We start from the raw sequence: 20,165 nt of genomic DNA, 5'->3' as shown, positions 1-20,165 counted from the left end.
CCCAGGGACAGCTCGGGCCAGACACCTTGTGTGTGCAAGGGCCAAGCTGGGAGGGGCCGGACAGGGAAAGTCTGAGTTAGAGGAGCCAAAATTGGAACAAGTATTTCTGCGGTTGTTTCTTGCGAGTCACAAGGTTGTAGGCGCGTCTGGAGAGCTAACTGGGAAGTGGGGTCAGACAGGGCCCTAGGGGATGCACAAGAACCTCACTGCCCGGGTAGGATGAGGCTGATCTGAGTGATGCCACTGCACAAGTCTCAACCATTTGTGCCAGGAGTGGTAAGACCACCAGAGGCTTGTCAGGGGTCTTCCTCCTCTCTGATATGGGAAGGAAACAATACAAGTGCTCAGGTGGGGGTGGGGATTGGGGAGGCAGCACCTCGAAGCCTTAGGGACTGAAGCTGGGCAAGAAAACGGCAGGAGGCAGTGTGGTATCTTGGGGACACCTCATGGTGTCCTAGGCTATTCATAAGACTCCCAGAAAGCACTGGACCCCAAGAAACCTAGCTAGCTGGGGAGGGGCCACTGAAGGAGACTCTCGGAGCTGGGCCACTGGCCAGGTAGCGATCACAGCGGCGTCTCTTCTTGCTCCAGAGCGTGTGGCGGGAGCTCTGTAGAGCCCGGAAGAGAAGCGAGCTTTAGCAGAGCAGGGCGTCTGCGTGGGCGAGGCCTCTGGAAGGAGCGCCGGCTGTGTACCCGACGCGCAGCCGCCGACCGAGCATGCGCACTGGGTAGGGCCCGGTGCTCTGGCTCCACCCCAGGTTCACCAGAGGCAAAGGTAGCAGGTGGGATGCGCTCGGGTGGCGCAGGGCTAGGGGCACGTGGACGGGCGAACCGTGAGGGGAGCAAGGGCTGCTGGGCATCTGCGGATGGCCGACGAGGGGACAATCGTCCGGTAAGCGGTGTGTCAGAACCTGTGTCACCTGCGGGAAGACAGGATGTGAGTGGCTACCAGTCCAGTCCAACACTGAACTACTACAGAAACCTGTACCCAGCCCAGGATCCCCTTCCGCCTAATTTTGTTGTTCCTCTGATCTCAGGCTTAAGTGCAAGGAGGGACCCCTAACCTACACCAAATGGCGGGGGCATTTTCTGCTGTGCACTATTGCAGAGTTGCAGGAAGTTTCAGCCAGTGTCATTGAACCTTCCTAGGCAGCTGTGCACTGTGCAGCCAGCAGATCTGGACCACTCCCGATGTTCTAACACGTTCAAACCCTGCCCTCGATAGCAGCCCCCTCCACACGGAGTAGCAATGCCATACCTACCTCTGGGTACTACTGCTTTACCCCCAGAACCCTGCCACAAGCCTCTAGGCACACTAGGCTCTGCTTCAAAACAGTAGGATTTAAGAATGAGAAAGAGAGCCAGACCTTTAATTCCAGCCACAGGAGGCAGAGGCAGGCATATTTCTGAGTCTCAAGACAGCCTGGTCTACAGAGCTAGTTCCAGGATAGCCAGAGCTACAGAGGGAAACCCTGTAAAAGGAGCAGGGGAAGGTGGCAAGGCCAGAGACAGAAGCAAGCAGGTGGAAGAAAACGGGAGCCATGCAGGTTTCCTGTTCCTGCTCCATCATTTCTGACCCAGAGCCCATATATATCTTGCCAGCAGGGCTGACCAGCATCTCCAATTGTAATGGAGTGTGCTTCATTTCATTTCCCACTAGACTGATAAAAAGGTCTCTGCAAATGTCCACCTTTCCATTTTCATCTGAAATGAACCTGAGACCTGACCACACGCTACCTCTATGTTGCCCAGGCTCAGTCCTCCTACCTGTCTCTTAGAAATGCTGGGGCTATAGGAACACACCACCATGCCAGACCCTTAAATCTATCTGGACACTACACATTAGCTAGAGAAACAGGCAGACTCTTATGGGAGTTCTCCATTAGTCTCCCGAGAAATATACAGCTGGACAGATGACCAAGACAGGGTCTACAGAATGAAGAGAACTGTTGGAAAGTCTGAGAAGGAAAAAAAAAAAAAAAAAGGTCCAGGTCCAGGAGAGAAGCCTGAAGGCAACAGCTGGGAAGAAAGCAGGTGTTAGAGGAAGAAGCCAGTTACATGTGTGTGGACTCAGGGGAAGCGGGTTGGTGCTGTTCCTCGGGGCTATCAGCCAGCAGGAAGGAATCCACTGATTTGTTGCTGAGGCGGAATGGTGTCAGGCGGCGGAAGTTGCTGGGAGAGTTGGGAATCTGGACACGGGCCCTCTGGGAGGGCACCACGGTCTCCCCAGGGGACAGCCAGGGTGGCACCCTGGATAGGATGCCTGGATCCAGGTCCTCGTCAGGAGAGAACACGGGGTTATCAATTCCTAAGAGAAAGGGCAACTGGTCAGCCTCTAAGAAGTATTCCCAGGGGCAGTAGGAGGCTAGGTGGGTAGGCTCTGTACTGGGTGACTGTCAACTCCTCCGTGCTGCCACCTTCAGGGTGACCTGGATGGTCAGACTTACACATTGAGCCCTCATCACACACCATCCCTCTGTATTTGAGACCCCATACAACCTAGACAAGTTCAGCAATACCTCCCTTCTCTCAGATCTGGCCTGTTCTTCCAGATATGCTTGCCATTCTGCCCTGGGTGGAGAAGGTGACAACTCCCCAAGCCTTTGGTTCCTCCTTCAATGGCCAAGCTCACTTCGGGCAGCAGGGACAGCTCTCCCATTGGTCTCTCCCAACTCACCTGCCCCAGAGTCAGAGGCTACATCCTTGGTGACATTGGCCAGAAACTCAATGCCCCCACTGGTCTCTTCATAGTTGGTGGCCTCCTCGGGCTCTGAAAGTTCCAAATCTAGATAGCAAAGGGAAAAAGTACTTTGGTTAAGGATGACTCAACTTCTTAATGGCTGGTGGTATCTCCCCACCCACCGACCCCACACACAAATGGTGTTTCACAGCACTTGGGTAGCCCAGTATCCAAGTGGCTAGGGCCACTTGTGCAAAGGCCTGAACCACAAAAGGCGCTTTCTTTTGTGACCCCAGCCATGCTTGGTCTTTGGGAAGGTCTTTTGCATAGGAGGAGCTGGGACTCTACGGCCTACAATGAAAGGGATGGAAAAAGGCCACTTACCTTGTACACGTGTGTGTGTGTGTGTGTGTGTGTGTGTGTGTGTGTGTGTGTGTGTGTGCGCGCGCGTGCGCAGGTGTTTTGACTTCCCATGAGGGCCAGAGATTAGATTCCCTAGAATTGGAGCCACAGGTGACTTAAGCTGCCTTATGTGAGTGCTAGGAACTGAACTTGGGTCCTTTGGAAGAGCAGCAACCACTCTTAACCATTGAGCCTTCTCTCCATCCCATAGGGGGAGTGCTTCTCTGTGCTGCAGCAACAGGAGGTTGGGAGGAGAGCACCAAGTGTGCCTAGCCTAACGGTACCCTCACCCCACCAAGGGATGCATGGAGGCCCAAGGTCAGCATCCCTGGGTACAGCCACGGGCACAGGCAGGAGTCCCTCCTGAATCAGGCAGGGAAGCAAGTCTTACCTTTCTCCTTGATGGTGAAGTTGTGTGCCAGGTTCTCCACAGGCAGCTTCCCATTAGGAATGCTGCTATTCCTCTGTGAACAAGTATGAGCTCTTACAGATGTACCCACAACCCGGGCCCTAACCTATAGGGGCTTGGTCCTCTGTCCTAGTCCCCAAGTATCTCTGCTCTGGTGAAAGGCTGTTCACCTGGCAGCTTGCCTGGCCAGCAGGACTACAGAGGATTGCCTGCCCCATTTGTGGCCTTCAGGAGCCCACCCAATAATCACTGATGCCACCTTCTCTCACCCGCTTCTGTGCGCGCTCCCTCTTGTACAGCTTGACCGCCTTCTTGTTCTGGTTGATGCCTAGCTTAGCTGACTTAAAGGACTCCAGGCGCTTCCGCATGGTCCTGTGGAAGATTTCCTTGTCCTGCTTTTCATCCTCGTTGGGTGTTAGTTCATGCCGACTGTAGAGATGCTTGTACTGTGGGAACAACTGGCAGTCAGTTGGGCCTTACCACCCAGGTGGGTCACAAAGCCTCCAGCTCATCCCTGTAGAGACCCCTTATCCGAGAAAAAGGCAGACATTGCTGTGGGCATGGGGCTGGGTTCCACCAGCCACAGCACACAAGGGAATGACAAGGGCTTACCCTCTGGGATAGGAGGGCTCTGGGTGGCTCATCCCGTGGTACCCACCTCCTGCCGAGGCTTGTACAGGTACTGTTGCAGTGTGTGGTGGGTGACCATGTCCTCAGTGTCACGGATGCTCCTCCGCCTCTGCTCCAAGGACTGCATGTCCAGGCATACAGCACTGACATTTTCCCTCCTGCATAGACCAACACTGAGCCCAGGGGAGTCGCTACACAGAGGTCTCCTGCCCTGCCTAGATACTTGATAGTCCCTTCATGCCTCAGGACTGCTCAGATGGTCTCACAGGATGCCTTCTAAACAGTCCCCGCCTCCCCAACTATGAGTCCTGAGGCCCACAGCCTCTCTTAAGCACTAGAAAGATAGAACAGCCACCATCATAAGAACTGGCCACCAGCTGCCCAGGGCCAGAGGGCATGAGATGGCAGACCAGGTCAGGCATTTAACCCTTCCTGCCTTCCTCTTCTTCTCTAATATAAGTGCACCACAAGCACAGTCCATTGACTGCTGAGTAAAGGTGTGCTTCTACAGATGGAGATACAGGCATCTTTCTGTACCCTTCTCCTATCCTGGTCCACTCAAACTATCCTGCAAGAGGAACTAGTAGGCTTAAGGGTCACTAGAGAGATGCTTTTAAAGAGTCCACTTCCCCAGGGAAGTTTATGAACTGGTCACATACAAGAGATAGGAGACGGATGCCTCCACAGTAGACGGGCGGGGTGTGCTGAAGTCCACATTGACCATATTGTCCGTACTTGGGGAGCGGATGAAGGCCAGGGACCCACGGCGCTCTCCCTACAAAGAGGACATAGACTCATTAGCACTCGGGGATGACCCTTAGTTGGCATCTACCACATAGAAGTCAAAAGATCCTGTGACCAAGCTCAAGAACCTGTGGGCTCTGGGAGGCAGGGATGGAGCCCAAGGAAGTTATACCTGCCCCGCTCCCCCAGACCCTGTCCAGGGTCTTGTGACATCTCACAGTTCAGCAAGGGCCAAGATAGAGAGTAAGGGCTGAAATAAAGTCCCTGCAGAAGATCAAAGCCTCGCGTGAGAGGAGCAGGGCTAAAAGTTGAGCAGACAAAGCAGTAGGTAGAATCAGAATCTCTTAAAGGACACTAACAGATCTAGAGTATACCACCCACACTTGAAGCTTACGGAGGTAATTTTTGTCCCCACTAGAGCCTGAAATGCACAGGCCTTAGTTTGGATACAAGTCTATAGAACAGAGCTGGACAGGAAGAATTACCAGCGAATAGAAAGCTGTTTTCTATTGAGGGCTAAAGTCGGGGATGTGAGGGGCTTCTGAGGATCACAGAGCACAGTAAGCTATGGCCTCAGGTAGAGCCCCTAAGGGGCAGCTTGTGCTTTAGGTTAGGAGTGATGGCTCATCAGATGTGTTCCTCTCTTAACTCTATCAATACATCATTGCACCTTACAGTTTGTGAGGTGCTCCTTGGGGATCCTTCAAAAAGGGTGGGAGTGCATGGGTATTCTGGTGACAGAGGAAACACGTGAGGCTTGGCTGGGACTGCCTACTCCAAGGTATTTGGCTTATCACTGGTATGGGCTGGGGCTTTTGGTTTTTTGCTTCCAACCCAAGTGTTCTTTGTTTGTTGTGTGTGTGTGTTTGCTTGTTTGTTTGTTTTGCCACTCATCCTCCTCAGGTGTGGCCAGTTATCTGTCCCATATTATTGATGATGCCAGGCACTCCCCACCCCAAAGAGAATCAAGAAAGAAGGCAGGTGACCCTTAGGGCAGAGGCTTAGAGCTGAAAGGATGGCTGGGTTCCTGGGTTCCTGGTCGAGGGTAGAGGGCAAGAATTGGGGTGAGGCAGGATGGATGTGGACAAACCACCCCTGTAGTACCTGGAGCCATTTCTCCAATAGTGATGGAAAAGATGGCCCAAAGTTCAAGACACTCTGGCTGATGCAGTGGGGAACAGGAGTGAGGCTCAGAGCTCTGGCTAGTGTGAAGTCAGAACTAAACAGCTTCTCAGAGACTGAGAAAAAGGGACAAGTGAATGCTGCCAGAGACTCAGCCCCCTGCCATTTTCATTCTTATCCTCCATCAATGTCTTGGTGACCAGGACACCCAGGGTCATAAAAGGTGAGAATTCTTAATAAGTTCTGCCTAAGAGACGAGGCATCTCAGACTGAGGCCCACAATATTACTCTGAGTAGCAATGGTCATGGGGTCATGTGGTGCCTGGTTGCGACTTGTGTCTATTTATAAAGGATACCCTGGAGCCCAGACAGGAGTGGGTGGCTCAGGAACGTGCTGGCCACAGGACAGTCACATATGTGTCTTTGAAGGAGTTAGTATGAGTGTGTACATACATGTGTACCTATATTGTATCTGTGCACACATATGTTCATGAGTACATATTATGTGTGTATGTTGTATGTATGTATGTATTAGTGTACATGTACCTGGGGTGTGTGTGTGTGTGTTCATATATGTATACATGAGCATTACTATCCATTTGTGTGTGCATATATCAGCCACTCCTTTGTGTGTGCATAAGTGAGGCTGCTCCGTAAGATAGTCAGCCAGTAGAAAGTATCTACCAACTTGTTACTGAGTACAATGTTATGTGTGATTAGGTAGAGGACCTGGACCCATTACTCTCCATTTCCTGACTTCTTCCATTCTTTTTAGGGGAAACACAGGAATCACTACTCCGCTAGAGCCTGTCTTTCATGCTCAGCTCTTCCAAAGCCACAGTATCTGGATAGTCACTGTGCCTATGCCTCTGATTCCTGAGTGACATGAGCTTTTGCTGTGTGCTATCCAGGCGTAGAGCACAAGGCTCCCTCACCACTACCCTCTGTCTATGCCCTAGCCCACATTTATTTTCCTACTTTAGTCCTCAATTCCAGCAGACAGATAAACGGAACGTTCCAGTACCTCAGCCACATAGCTAATAGCATCCTTCAAATTCAGCTCATGGAAAACATTGAGGATCCGATCTCGAGATTTTTGGGCCGATCTTCTCATGAGGATTTTGCTGAGGAACTTCCTATCAAAATTGGACCACCTAAGGGAGAGATGATCGCATCAGCACTGGGAGTCTGGAGCTGCCTGCCCCACATGGGTTAAGAACAAGGTCAGAACAGGAAAATGTCTGACAGAGCTAGGCTCAACATAGGACCGCCCTTATTTCTCTTGGGTTTTATTTATTGTAACAACCTAAAGGTGAGTTTTAAAATGAAAGGTCATCATGCCACCCAAGGTCTCACCCTTTGCTTTCTCCTATTTTTGACAGTGGCTGGCAGTGGAACTATATGCCATTTTTTTTCCCCAAGTGACAAAATGAGCATGTTTCAAAGTGGCCATCTGACCCTCCAGGTGCTGTGAGGACAGGGCCAGTGTCAAGATCCCAACAGCCATTGTTCCAAGTACCAAGACATGGCTCCCTAGGGTGTGCTACTCAAGTTAACTCTTCAGGTTCACATTATCTCGAAGCAGATACTAACATGGGTGAAACAAGTGCTTTGGTCATATATTTTAAGTACCACTTTCTGTTGTAGTAAGATATAAATAAGTGACTTCTGTTTCATGAACAAGATAATTTTAAATACTAACACATCTTTCCTCTGTTAATAAAATAGGGAAGTGACTTATTTTCCTGGCTTTTAATTGCTACGGTATTTAAGTTTAGCATTAATTGGCCTGTAAAAGTGTGTGCCTGGGAAGACCATCAGGATGAGATTCAGGTCCCTGGTTGTTGAATGTTTTGTCCTCTCTGTTAGCATTTGCTTCATTTTCCACCTGCTCACACCTGGGGGTCTACTGCACACTTAAGCCCTTAGCCTGAGAATGGGGGTTCATGTACCGTGACAAGACACCCATATGTTGTCCTCTCTTTATTCTACTTCCTCACACACATATCTCAGAACCAGCGTAGGACCCAGACAGTTTGCCTCTGGCTCTTTTGAACGGAGGGGTCCTCCAGAAATCATGTTTTGGGGTTCTTGAACTGTGATGTCACAATTGATATGGCTTCCGGAGTTTTTAGTGGCCCTACCCGCACCTGTGGGACCCACAGTTCTGTGTCTGAGAGGTCACTGGTAGAAGGAGGAATGTCACAGCTTGGGCTACTTACTTGTCTCTGAGATAATTGTGTCCAATCTGTCCTGAGATGTCCTCAATGGCTGAGAGAATGTGGTCGAAGGCCTTTCAGAGGGAAAAACTTAATTGGCCATCCTTCCTCACCCTCAGCCCACCCCCAGACAGTGTCTCCCCAGACCGGACACGTCTCCCTCTCCTTACCCGGCCATGTAGCTTTTCATTGAGTTTCGGTTCACGGTGCTCACTCCTCTTCACCTTCAACCACTGCACCAGGGGCTTAATGGTCAGACCCTGAAAGACAGCCTCACTAATTCCAGTGCCAGGCAGCACCCCACAGGCAGCACCCCACATCCCCCAGGGCCCTCCAAGCCCCAACCGGACAGACATTAGACCTCTTCTTCCACTGTAAACAACCCAAGGGTCCATGACTCCATTGGTACTGCCTTATTTAAAAAAAAAAAAAAAGTGCCCCAAAGCCCCTGTGTTCTGGACATTAGAACCTCCAGCTGTCACTTTGACCAAAGGCATTAGTAGGTGCCTGTTAGGGTGTGACCAGTCAACAGTCAAGATGGAACTAGGTCTGCTCTCATCAGTCCTGGCCAGCGCGTAGCACTTTTGGGACAAATTGTGCTACGTCCCCTGTGGGGCCACATGAAAACCTACAAAATGCTCCTAATTACTAAAATTACAAAAACCAATTAAAGTGTGGAATCTGGAAACAATCAGCCTACGGGGGTGAGGTAGGGCCAGCTGCTCTTAGGTGGGGGTGTGTGTGTCAAAGTTTGGATGCCCCGAGGCAGGGCCCTGGGCAAGCTGAGCCACACCTGGAAGATGACTGTGAAGAAGACCACAATGAGGGTGGTGCTGACGAACAGGTTTTTCTCCTTGACTTTCTTCTCATCCAGAAGCACCACCAGGGCGTAGGCCACTGCCCCACGCAGGCCACCGTAGGACATGACCACCTGATCAATGGTCTCGAGCTGCACCATGCGGTAGCGATTCAGGATCCAGGTTTGCAGAACAACACCTGTAGCGAGAGGTCACTCAGCTCCATGGCTGCTTTCTCCAAGGCCACGCCCTAGGATGTCCTAAAGCCCCCTCGGCTGACTGGTATGGCTGAGCCAGTGGGTCTCTAGTAAGGGCACTACACTAGTCAGGCCCTCTAGGCTGAGCCCAGTAATGCTGCTCTCCCACCAGCTGCTGTCTCCCATTCCTCGTTCCCGTTGCTTGGTGCCACCTTGATCCCCATGCTGCACCTTGACAAATCTTGGCTTTTATGGAGACCAGTGGTTAGGCTTCCTACTGAGCTGCCCTGGGGCCCTCAACTCCGTGATCTGCCCTGGGTGCTCCTAACCCTCACCGATGGCGCGGTATACAGAGATGAAGACCAGGGTCAGCAACACAAAAGCTGTGTTCCATGTCCAAATGTGGGGGTCCACGGCTGAGATGCCCAGGAATATGAAGATAATGGTCTCCGCTCCACTAGCCAGCATCTTCATGGTGTAGCGCACAGTGGTGGCCGACTGCTCCGAGATGTTGGCCTTCACATACTTCTGGCAGCAGATGCCGCAAAAGGTGATGCTGATAGAAGGGCAGTGTGAAGGCTCCCAGCCTCTGTTCAGGCAGGCTGATCCCTCAGAGCAGATGTTTCTAGGCCCAGCCCCCTGCCACCTCCAGTTCTTCTGGCAGGCCTCTGCATTGCAGCAGATGTAATGTACAATGGCCAGCCCTCCTTTGTTGTGTGAACCCTGCTCTTCCTGAGGCTCAGTACCCTGAGCTGAGTCTACCCAGCTGCTTCCGTGCTCCAACACTAGGCATGGAGTCCCAGTGAAGGAACAGCGTTCACACACAGCCTGTTGTAGCTGGTTGGTGACCAGATCACACTGGCCTTAGAAGTTTGGAGTCAACTTTGGTGTTAGGAGGCTCCTGCCTAGTGTGAGGCTGCATGCCCGCAGAGGCTCTGATAGGGTTTCAAGCCACAGTGCACACCTACTGTGTCCTCTCAGTACAGTAGGTACCTGTCTAGCCAAGGGCAATTCTGAGGACTTACCAACTTCTTATTTTTAAAAAAAAAATTATACTGGAAGGCAGAAGCAGGTGGATCTCTGTGAGTTTGAGGCCAGCCTGGTCTACAAAGTGAGTCCAGGATAGCCAAGGCTACACAGAGAAACCTTGTCTTGAAAAAATAAAAACAAACCCAAAATTAGATTGACTTCTTTGCACCTGACGATGAAATTCTACCCAACTATGAAAGCCATGGAGGTGGCAGCTACACAATGGCTTGAAATTCATGTTCCAAGGAGGAGACGGTAGGCAGGGACCGGGCTCACTTCCACAGTCCCTTCACCATGATGATGGCAAGAAGCCCCAAGACACCCTTTGCTCACATTGGCACCAGGATTTGCATGCAGGGGATTTCTGGCACATCACCAGCTAGCAAGCCACCTACCCAGCCCAGCCAGCAGCGGAAGGTTGTTTGTTGAGGGGCACTTACGCCAGGATGGCTGACAAGGACAGCATCTCGGAGGTCAGATAGGACAGGTAGGAAATGACAAAGACGAAGCCAGGTTCGATGATTCGCACATGCTTGGTGAAGCGAGTCACCAAGGACAGCAGGAAGGCAAAGATAACACCCACCAGAGTGCCTCCGAGGCTCACCACGAAGAAGGACACTGCGAGAGAAAGGAGTGGATGGTCCTTTGTCGCTGGTGAGTGTGAGTGATGCTGACCAGGTTGGTCAGTCATTCCTCACGGCAATGCAAGCTTAGGAACGAGGCGACTTTGCTTTCTACGGATAGAGTGTCTGGTCTCCAAGTTCAGTGCAGGAAGCAGAGGGCAGAGGTGTGGTACCCAGGACACAGGACCTCAGGGCAGGGAGCATTGCCTTGACATCCCTTCAGGCTTGGGTCAGTAGCAAGGTCTGAACCCTATGTCCCTACACACTGTCCATCTATCATTGCCTAGGGAGATCTGGACAACTGTCCATATCCCTTCTCAGGAGAGCACACAGGATCCCCCATGGCCTTCATCCAGTAGGGTTTGTGTAATTTTCTGGGAAAGAAACCCAGCCTGGTAAGTAATTAGAACATAGGCTGGAGACCCCAGGATAGCAGAGACCCCACAGATTCCATTCTACAGAGAAGACAAGCCTCTGTACCCTTTGACCCACTAGACCTGACACAGGCCAGCAGGAACGCTCCCAATACATACCTATGCCTTTCACACAATCCACGCCAGTCACCTTGTCACCACCCAGTGTCACAAAAGACTCAAAAACATTGTACAAGACCTAAAGATACAGAAGACAGGAACACATCTAGTCAGCTCTGTGTCCACACTGACCCCTCCCTATCCAGTGCCCCTCTTTTCTGGATTTGGGCCCCAGAGTTGATACCAGAAGCAGCTAAGAACACTTGTAATGCCAGCACAAGGTGGCAGTGGTCAACAGGGAAGGATCAGAGGAGACAGCCGCTGGGATGCGCAGACAAGTAAGTGTCCCAGATCCAGGGAATCAGGCCCAGTCCCTGACTCGTGTTCTCTGTTCTCGCAGCCTGTTTAGGACACAGCCATGCTGGTCAATGACCCATCAGCAAGCCCTCTGTGGGGCCGTGCTTCTTTGTGAGGATGAAGGTGAGAAAGGGCTAAACTATGAAGGCAGCAGGGAAACAGGAAGCTCGCCCAACTACATACACAAGGAAGTCTGCCTCAGAAAGCTGAGGGTCACTCTCTGAGCTTCAGACTAGGTCTCAGATGGGCCTCAGAGTCTCCTACACACACAGAAATGTGATACGACGCACCCTGCAGTCCTCTGACACCCCAAGGGAGCATAAGGCACGGGGAGTTTCTTAGGAACCACAGGCAGTTTCAGAGGGCGGAAGAAACTAAACACACTTCCTCAGGTGTCAGCTAAGTGCTTGGGCCCCATTCTTACCAGTTAATCCTGCATCCCCTCCCACAGACCCGTAGTCCATCTGGGGACAGGTTTTGAAGTTTCCACAGGGCTGCACTAAAGCAGCATCAAGGCTCATGTTTCCTGAATCTGCTTCTCACTACCTCATCTTTGTAGACACCTTATGCCTACTCCACTGCAGGGGTCTGAGAAGCCCCAGACGCCATCAGAGGAATCTGGACTCATCGGAGGAGCCGCATGTGTTCCCTCCGCTTACATGTTGAGTCCTGACCACAAGACCTGAGAACGCAGCCCTTTGATTGGAAGTCTTCAAAGAGGTAGTTAAGGTTAAATGTGAGCAATAGGGCAGCTCTTGATGTATAAGAAAGTGCAGGGCATAGACACACACAGATGACCATGTGAGGACACAGGAAAAGGAAAGAATCTGCAGGCTTAGAAAACAGGCCTCCAGCCTTCAGTATCGAGACAGTTAAGTTCTCACTGTTTAAGCTGCAGGCTTCTGTAGAATTTGGTTATGGTGGGCCCAGCAGATTAATGCAGTGCCAGTAAGACTTTATTGTTTGTTTATGCATCCGTTTGTTCTGAGGAAACACTGCGTAATATCAAGTGTGGTCCAAAGTTACAGACCCCTGATCTGGAGCATGTGGATATGGGGATTTCAACCGGGCAGCATGACTGCCAAAGGCATGAAGTAGGTGTGCCTAAGATTGTAAAAGAGAGAAATTGGATGAAGCTGAGTTAGGGATTCAGAAGGGGATCAGAGTCTGTGCCTCCCCCAACTCATACCCCAAGGCTGTTGCACCAATAAGAACAGGTAGATGATAGGCATACCCTGCAGGAGTTGGACATCCTAGAATACAAACATGGCGGTAAAGGGAGGCCATATACACATAGTGGTTCTCTTTCTAGCTTATCTGTCTTGAGGCATATTAGTAATGCCCACTTGGCAAGGGATCCTAGAACCTCCAAGCAAGTGAAAGGTTCTGTAGCTGGCCTCCGGAGACCCCAGCATCACTTACCACAGTCACTGCGTCATTCAGCAATGACTCCCCAAACACAATGATGAACAGGACTTCATTGACATGGACTTCCTCAAACACAGCCAGCACAGCCACTGGGTCCACAGCAGCAATGAGGCTACCGAACAGCAGGAAATCTAGGAGTCCAATCTTCAGCTCACCTGCAAGAGGCGCAGACCATGGGACAAGGGCTAGCCACCTGGCTGCTTCTCTCTAAGTCCCACATCTCCCAGGTCTCTGGAAGATTGGAGGCATCAGGAATAAAGGCTAGGCACAAGTCTACCCAGGTCTACCAAATGACAAAGAGGAACTCAGAGACTGGATCTCACAGCCAAACACCCCAGAGTGTATAAGGCTGGCACAGTTCCCCCATGTGGTGCGGCCCTCCATTTTTTGAGTTGCGACAGAACTTGCCATCTCTTAAGGCCAAGGAATGAACCTTGGGAAGTAAGTGGCCCAGGAAGGAGTATCGGGCACAGGTAAGAGTGGTCTCTCCAGTGACTTGAGCTCATATGTCTGTGATTACTAAACTCTGGTGCCTTCAGCTAGCACCAGAGCATTCTGAAGTTTCCATTTAGAAGTGGACCACACATACCTAACTGCCACAACATATAAACCCAACCCAGCTTTCCACAGCAAACTAGCTTCTGGGCCCCCTTGAAATGCTTTAGCATGGCCAGCCTCTTGGGTAAAATCTTGAGAGACCCAGAGTGTATTCTAAAACAAACTGGATCTCAGCAGCTCCTCCCAGTAAGGGTGAGCCCCAGCCTTGAGCTGCTCTCTTCAGAGACTGACTACTGCCTAGGTAAATATGGGCACAACCATCAGCCAAAGTCACAGAAGAAGCAGAGCTTATGGGATGGGGATGGTCTTTCAGGTCAGCCTTGACCAGCTAGGTCCCAAAGGTGGACCATAAGCCAGCATCCTATGTCTATTATGAGAGAGTAACCCCAACTGCAGACAGGGATGTACAACAATATTAGTTAATAAAAGACACAGCGGTGTAACAGTTCTTCATTGCTGTGGTATGGTTAGAAGATGGGCCTGGGTGTCCCTGGAAATTAAAATGCTCTAGAGTTTGGTGAGCATGTAATTTCCAGTGTAAGCACATTTGCCAAGGTTCAGCAGACTCTATTTAAAGGCTTATGTGTACACAATAAGTTAGTCTGTTAGAGGCTTCTCCATGCAACTTAAAAGCAGCTCCAGGAATATTACATGCTAGAATTGTATAGGTGACAGGGCTGTCAAGTGAGGGCCAGCATGCCCCTTGAATAGTTGTGGGTATTAGATCCAGGAGTCTCTGCTCCACATCCCAAGACATCTCTCTAGACTCATAGGCAGCCAGAGGCAGCCAGCCATCTTAGATATGTCCAAATCACTAATGTGACTGGTAGTATCCACCCCAGAACAGGAGGCCTACAGTTTTAGAAGCTTACCCTTGAGTTCTCTAGTGATGCTGGACAGCAGGGACTAAAGGGGGACTCCCTAAAATGATAAGACCCCAAGTAATTGATAGTTCCTGGTTTTACCGCTCCCTGTTTCTCTTCAGTCTCTAGGATGTCAAGGGCATCATTCATGCAGTGAACGTTCCAAAGGGAAAGCCCTGACTCTGAGTCCTCCTGTTGAACACATCTACTCATATCTGTGCAGGCATTGGCTGCTGCCTCCCAGCTGGACAAAGATTCAGAGGGTTGGGTGTTCCCTGGGGAGTAACCAAGGCTAAGTAATCACCAACATGTCAGAGCAGAAACAGCACCAAAACCCTCAAGACTTTGGGATGCTCAACTCTGCCGTTCACTCATAAGGCTAAGAGCAGTCCATTTGAATTTCCTTCTCCCATGGGGTTAAACATCTGGCTCACATCACTCTGCTAACTGTGACAAGAGTAACAACAGTTACCTATGCACACCTACTCACCCCGTTGGTCTGTGTGGTCACAAAATCTGTTCTGAACATGACACAAAGCCTTAGCTTACAGATATCCCAAGGAAACTGATTATAGATAGAACCTTTTTACACATACGAGGCTATTTAATTAAGTAGTCCACAGAGACACTGCCCATCATCCTTAGCCCCAACCCTTCTATATCTGTGATCTGCATCATTACCTTGCCTAAACAGAGTGGCTTGAACTCACCCAGAGGGCAGTAAATAGACTTACCCATTAGGCCACTGAGGAAGACACCGTAGAGGGACAGCCCTGTAGTGGCTGCATTCCATATAGTGCCAATGACAGCATATAGTAGAATGGTACCCAAATTTCCAAAGAAGAGTCGATTGGGCATGAAGTATCCAGCATCCAACACAATAGGAGGCAGCAGGTAGAAGAAGAAGAGCGTGGGTGTAAGTGTGAAGGAGGCGATGTGGTCAGCTGCCCAGACGATGCCGCCCAACACCAGGCCCAGAACGATGAGCAGAGCACTCTCGGGAACAATACTGGTGACCTTGTGGGACAGGTGAAAGACTGTGGGAAGGAAAGAGGGTCAGAAAGATCAGGACCCCATCCCCAGCGCAACAAGGCACCCATGAAATCAATACATTTAAATCACAATTTATAACAGTAGCAAAGTTACAGTTATGAAGCAATAATGAAAATGTTACAGTTGGGCACCACTACAGTGTGAGGAGCTGTATTAAAGAGTCTCAGCATCAGGAAGGTTGAGAACTGCTGCTCTAGATGGACCTCTTCCTAGGTACCTGGGATAATAGAAAGATCTTCCGTCTTCCCAGCAACCCACAGTGAATGGTGGATGAGAGCAATGCTGATGAACTCAGGCACACCAAGCCAGTGTCTTTACCTTATAGGATCTCCATGCTCACACATGAGTGACAAAGTATGTGCACTGGAAGGCAGAGCCTTCCATCCCAAGGCAGACTCCACAGCAATTGATAAGAAGTGGCCTAGTTTGGGCAGGTGGACATCTTTGACCCTCCAATTTGACCTGGCTGTTCCTGAGGTTAAACCTGCCTCGTTGCAGTCACCTTTAGGAGGCTCGTGCTCTTCATATCCCCCATGACCCCTTTGGGGTCAGTCACAGCCATATAGGAGTAGCAGCTACAACAGCAAATGTCTCCAGAACAGGAAACTAGTTGGCTTCCTGGTATTCCAGCTTGCAGGAAACCTATGTCCATCTCCTCAGAACCTTCAGGCCCCTCAGTCTCTCCTCAGCCTCCATCAACCCTGAGGAGCTTGGCAGGTGCTCTGCTCCATCCTATAGAGAAGCACAGCCATTTGGCCATAGATTTTGTGTCTGATTTGGATGCAAAAGAAAGGTGATCAGAATTCCTATGCTCCTGTCTATTGGCTAGATCTGGGTAAGGGTTTGAAGTTTATGGTCTGTATTGTCCTTGGCTGGAGCCATAGTTTGAGTGGGACTGCTGGGCCCAAATCTGCCTATCATAATGTTCTTCTTGTAGGTTTCTAGGACCCTCTGGATCCTTCTACTTTGCTATTCTCCCATGCTTCTCTCATCTAGAGTCCCAATAGGATGCCCTCCCCTCTGTCCCAGTTTCTTGGTAAGTGAAGATTTTCATGGGACATGCCCCTTGGGCTAGTGTGCAGATATAAGTGAGTATATACCATTTGACTCTTTCTGCTTCTGGGTTAACTCCATTATGATCATTTCTAGTTCAATCCATTTGTCCACAAATTTTGAGAATTCCTTGTTTTTAATAGCTGAGTAGTATTCCATAGTGTAAATGTACCACAGTTTCTTTATCCGTTCTTCTACTGAGGGACACTTAGGCTGTTTCCATGTTCTGGCTATTATGAATAAGGCTGCTATGAACATGGTTGAGCAAATTTTCTTGTTGTGTGCTGGAGCATCTTCTGAGTATATTCCAAGGAGTGGAATAGCTGGGTCTTGAGGAAGCCCTATTCCCAGTTTTCTGAGATAGCACCAGATAGATTTCCAAAGTGGCTGTACTAGTTTGCATTCCCACCAGCAATGAAGGAGTGTTCCTCTCTCTCCACATCTTCGCCAGCATGTGATGTCGCTCGAATTTTTGATCTTAGCCATTCTGATGGGTGTAAGATGAAATCTCAGAGTTGAATGGAGAGTGGGGTCTGACTTTCACACATACTCTGGTGCCCCATATTTTACCATGTCCCCTGGATGAGGAGACCTGGTGGCACTCAGAGGAAGGATAGCAGGCTACCAAGAAGAGACTTGATACCCTATGAGCATATAAAGGGGGAGGAAGTCCCCCTCAGTCACAGTCATAGGGGAGGGGAGCAAGGGGAAAATGGGAGGGAGGGAGGAATGGGAAGATACAAGGGATGGGATAACCATTGAGATGTAATAAGAATAAATTAATAAAATAAAATTAAAAATTAAAAAAAAAAAGAATTCCTATGCTAACCAACACAATTGGAAATGCTAACAGAGGGGCCTCCTCCTGTGGCTTGAGCAATGTTTCGTATGACCAAATTCATTTGCCAAGGTGGTTATGTTGATGATATTTATGAAAATTTTAAAAGAGTGTGTGTTTCCCCAACCCCAAACATCCAAGATGTCCCTCTCAGGCCAGGGTGGTATGGTAATCCACCAGTGTCAGATCTCAGAAAAAGCATCTCCTGGTGTGGGTAATGATGGGGGAGCCTCCAGGATGATTTGGGACCCACCCTTCTGAACTGGATAGCCTTGACAGGGATCCCTGGCTGGTTTCTCCACAGATAATTGCAAGGATTGCAGGGGATTAGGTGGGCTCCTCCACCCAAGGGGTGGAGGTTGCTAACCATGACAGTCCTGAACTGCAAACAAATGGTGCTTAAGCCCTTTCCAAGCCTGCAGACAAGCAAGTGTCACATCAACTTGGCACCTCACATTGTCAACCTTCTAGAGTATCACTAAAAATCAACATAACAGAGACTCTGTCACATCATTGGTTACCACCTACAGCCTCCCTACAGACTCTGAGCTTCAGGGAGGGTCAGGTTTTAGCTGGCACAGACAAACTAGTCATGCGTTGGGGACTGGAGCCACTCCCTGCCTTGCCCGACACATGCTTTTCCTATCCCAGCACATCTTATCCATTTGAATCAAGCTTCTCTTCTCCCCTCTGAGAGATTCCACTAATATCAAGTAGAGTTAGCTATGTGGCCACAAATGTGATAGAATTTCCAGGACATATTGGGTTCCTGGGACAAGTATATAAGAGAAAATACCAACTCAAAATGAGGGAAGCTGCTGAAGAGGGTTGCCAAGAGTACTTTCTTGATTCCTCAAGGCCCTGCACAGGGTTATTCAGTCTTTGATGGTACCAGGACCACCAGCAGAAAAACATCTTGGAGGTCTGGTGTTGCTGGAGTTTACAGCATCTTCTCTCATAGGCTGCTGTCTCTACTCCAGGGAGAGGTCATGATGTGGATGAGAAAATCCTAAATACTGGCTGCCCACAGGGAGCTGGAGAAAATATGTATGGCATCACCAGCTCCACAGAAAAAGCTTGCATCTTCACTTTGGACCCTATGGCCATGGGCATGGGCAGCCCAAGAATCCCAGCAAGTCTTGGCACCCAACATGGTACCCCAGACTCAACATATCCTAAACAACATTAGGGCTTTGCATTCTTAGATCTAGGGGAGTTGTGCTGAGTTCTTGTGGACCCTGGAAAAGGACTGTGATGACAGAGCAAGTCTAAGAGCTCCAGCCTTGGCAACCCACTTCCTATTCGTCCCAATGACTATAAGTGTTGGGTTCTGGGTCGAAAGGCTGTGTTCAGAAATGTCTAAAAACCTTGTGTCCCCAAAGATTGACAGCAGCTGTTCCATGACCATAGCCCCCATGTGTTCTGATTGTGATTCAGCCTTTTTTCTAAAGGGTGAACGCCTTGCCTTCCCTTGTCTCTCTCCTCCAATACCGCAAGACCCATGTACCAGGCTTCCAGGAAGCGATGTTAGCAGCCACAGAGTCCGTGTACTTGTCCTGCCTTTTTCCGCACTCTGCGCTGGACCCAGTTGGGGGTTTCATTTCTGCTGTGCCCTCCTCAGAGTCGCAGCCTGAAAGCTGGTGCCCTGTGATCTTTGGGTCACTGGAGTGTGAGTGTCTTTGAAAGGCCCTGAAAAAGGACCAAGAAAACCTCTGAGCTCTGACCACACCCAAGCTGTAAGGTTGCCTTCTGCTCAGGACTTTGTTCTTGTCCCTATAGTACAGACCACAAATATCTCACCTCTGTGGAGTTCCCTTTGACAGTCAAGACTAGGGAAGGACCCAGAGCCATTCTTATCTCTAGAACAACAAGGCAAGTCTGCCCTTTAGACACTGCCACCTAATCCCTTCTGCGTGGTTCTGCCGGTGGCTGTAAGATCTCAACAACTAGGGTGTAGGTGCATGGAAGATCGACTAGTTTCAGGTCAGCTGCTCTTTCTCAGAAGTGGGTGACAGCCTCTTCGTTTTCTCAGAAAACCCATCTATTAGTGGTATGGATAGAGTGAAGGCTACCTCTGTCCTTTGCCATCTCTGTGATAGGACCAACCTTGAACATCATTTCCACACATAAAAGAAGCCAGAGGAGGTGAAAGACTCTGTGTTCTCGGGTCCAAAGCGTCCCCTGAAAAGAGTGTTGCTGCCCTCTGCCTACCTCATAGTCCAATATCTCATTGAGGACTGACCCCTTCACCCTGCCACTTTCTTTTACTGTTTGTGGATGCTGGCTATCTTTTCATGCTTTCTGTTATGGCCTGTGAGCTGTTATTTACAAAATGTGATAACTTCTTCATTGTAGTGAAGAGTCCCAATCCTTTTTATAAACCGAGCTGTTAAGTCCCGACTCCTTCCTTGAACTGCCCAGAGCCATGTTTTCAAGCATAGCAGTGTAGGCCTTATATGTCCTGGTCTTACCACATTTTTGTCTTGATGTGTTCTCGGTAATCTGTTCCTAGAACATCAAGTAGATAGTGCTCCCTGTGCTACAAGGGAGGGCTCAAGCCAGCCTGCTTTGCTTATCTTATTTTTAATGCCACAAGTTTGTTGTAAAAGACACGTTTCATCCTGAAGAATGACCTGAGGACAGATCTTAACATGAATGGCCCACTTTGGCCCAGGGAGCTTCCTGAACCC

The 20,165-nt window shown here is 49.8% G+C and overlaps 1 protein-coding gene across 2 annotated transcripts in view; it reads right to left on the bottom strand.

The window, feature by feature from the left end:
• Positions 1 to 492: 492 nt before the first annotated feature.
• Positions 493 to 20,165, bottom strand: part of Slc9a3 (solute carrier family 9 member A3) — a 44,070-nt gene continuing 24,397 nt past the window's right edge. Inside the window, exons 2-17 of one of the 2 annotated variants that reach the window (XM_051151090.1) lie at positions 15,266 to 15,568; positions 13,105 to 13,265; positions 11,386 to 11,464; positions 10,670 to 10,847; positions 9,536 to 9,756; positions 9,000 to 9,202; positions 8,377 to 8,466; positions 8,210 to 8,280; positions 7,012 to 7,141; positions 4,781 to 4,896; positions 4,150 to 4,279; positions 3,761 to 3,937; positions 3,474 to 3,546; positions 2,678 to 2,785; positions 2,059 to 2,308; positions 493 to 920 (exon numbers count right to left, since the gene is read on the bottom strand). In XM_051151090.1, coding sequence (XP_051007047.1) covers positions 917 to 920; positions 2,059 to 2,308; positions 2,678 to 2,785; positions 3,474 to 3,546; positions 3,761 to 3,937; positions 4,150 to 4,279; positions 4,781 to 4,896; positions 7,012 to 7,141; positions 8,210 to 8,280; positions 8,377 to 8,466; positions 9,000 to 9,202; positions 9,536 to 9,756; positions 10,670 to 10,847; positions 11,386 to 11,464; positions 13,105 to 13,265; positions 15,266 to 15,568 — 2,294 coding nt within the window. In that variant the 3' untranslated portion in view covers positions 493 to 916. Of the gene's footprint in view, positions 921 to 2,054; positions 2,309 to 2,677; positions 2,786 to 3,473; positions 3,547 to 3,760; positions 3,938 to 4,149; positions 4,280 to 4,780; positions 4,897 to 7,011; positions 7,142 to 8,209; positions 8,281 to 8,376; positions 8,467 to 8,999; positions 9,203 to 9,535; positions 9,757 to 10,669; positions 10,848 to 11,385; positions 11,465 to 13,104; positions 13,266 to 15,265; positions 15,569 to 20,165 lie in introns of those variants that run through there. The other variant, XM_051151091.1, reaches the window with a different exon arrangement.

Source organism: Acomys russatus, chromosome 9 (assembly GCF_903995435.1).
Source record: "Acomys russatus chromosome 9, mAcoRus1.1, whole genome shotgun sequence".
Lineage (NCBI taxonomy): Eukaryota > Metazoa > Chordata > Mammalia > Rodentia > Muridae > Acomys > Acomys russatus.
Note: the sequence above shows the minus strand (reverse complement) of the source record. Positions and strands in the feature narration are given on the sequence as shown.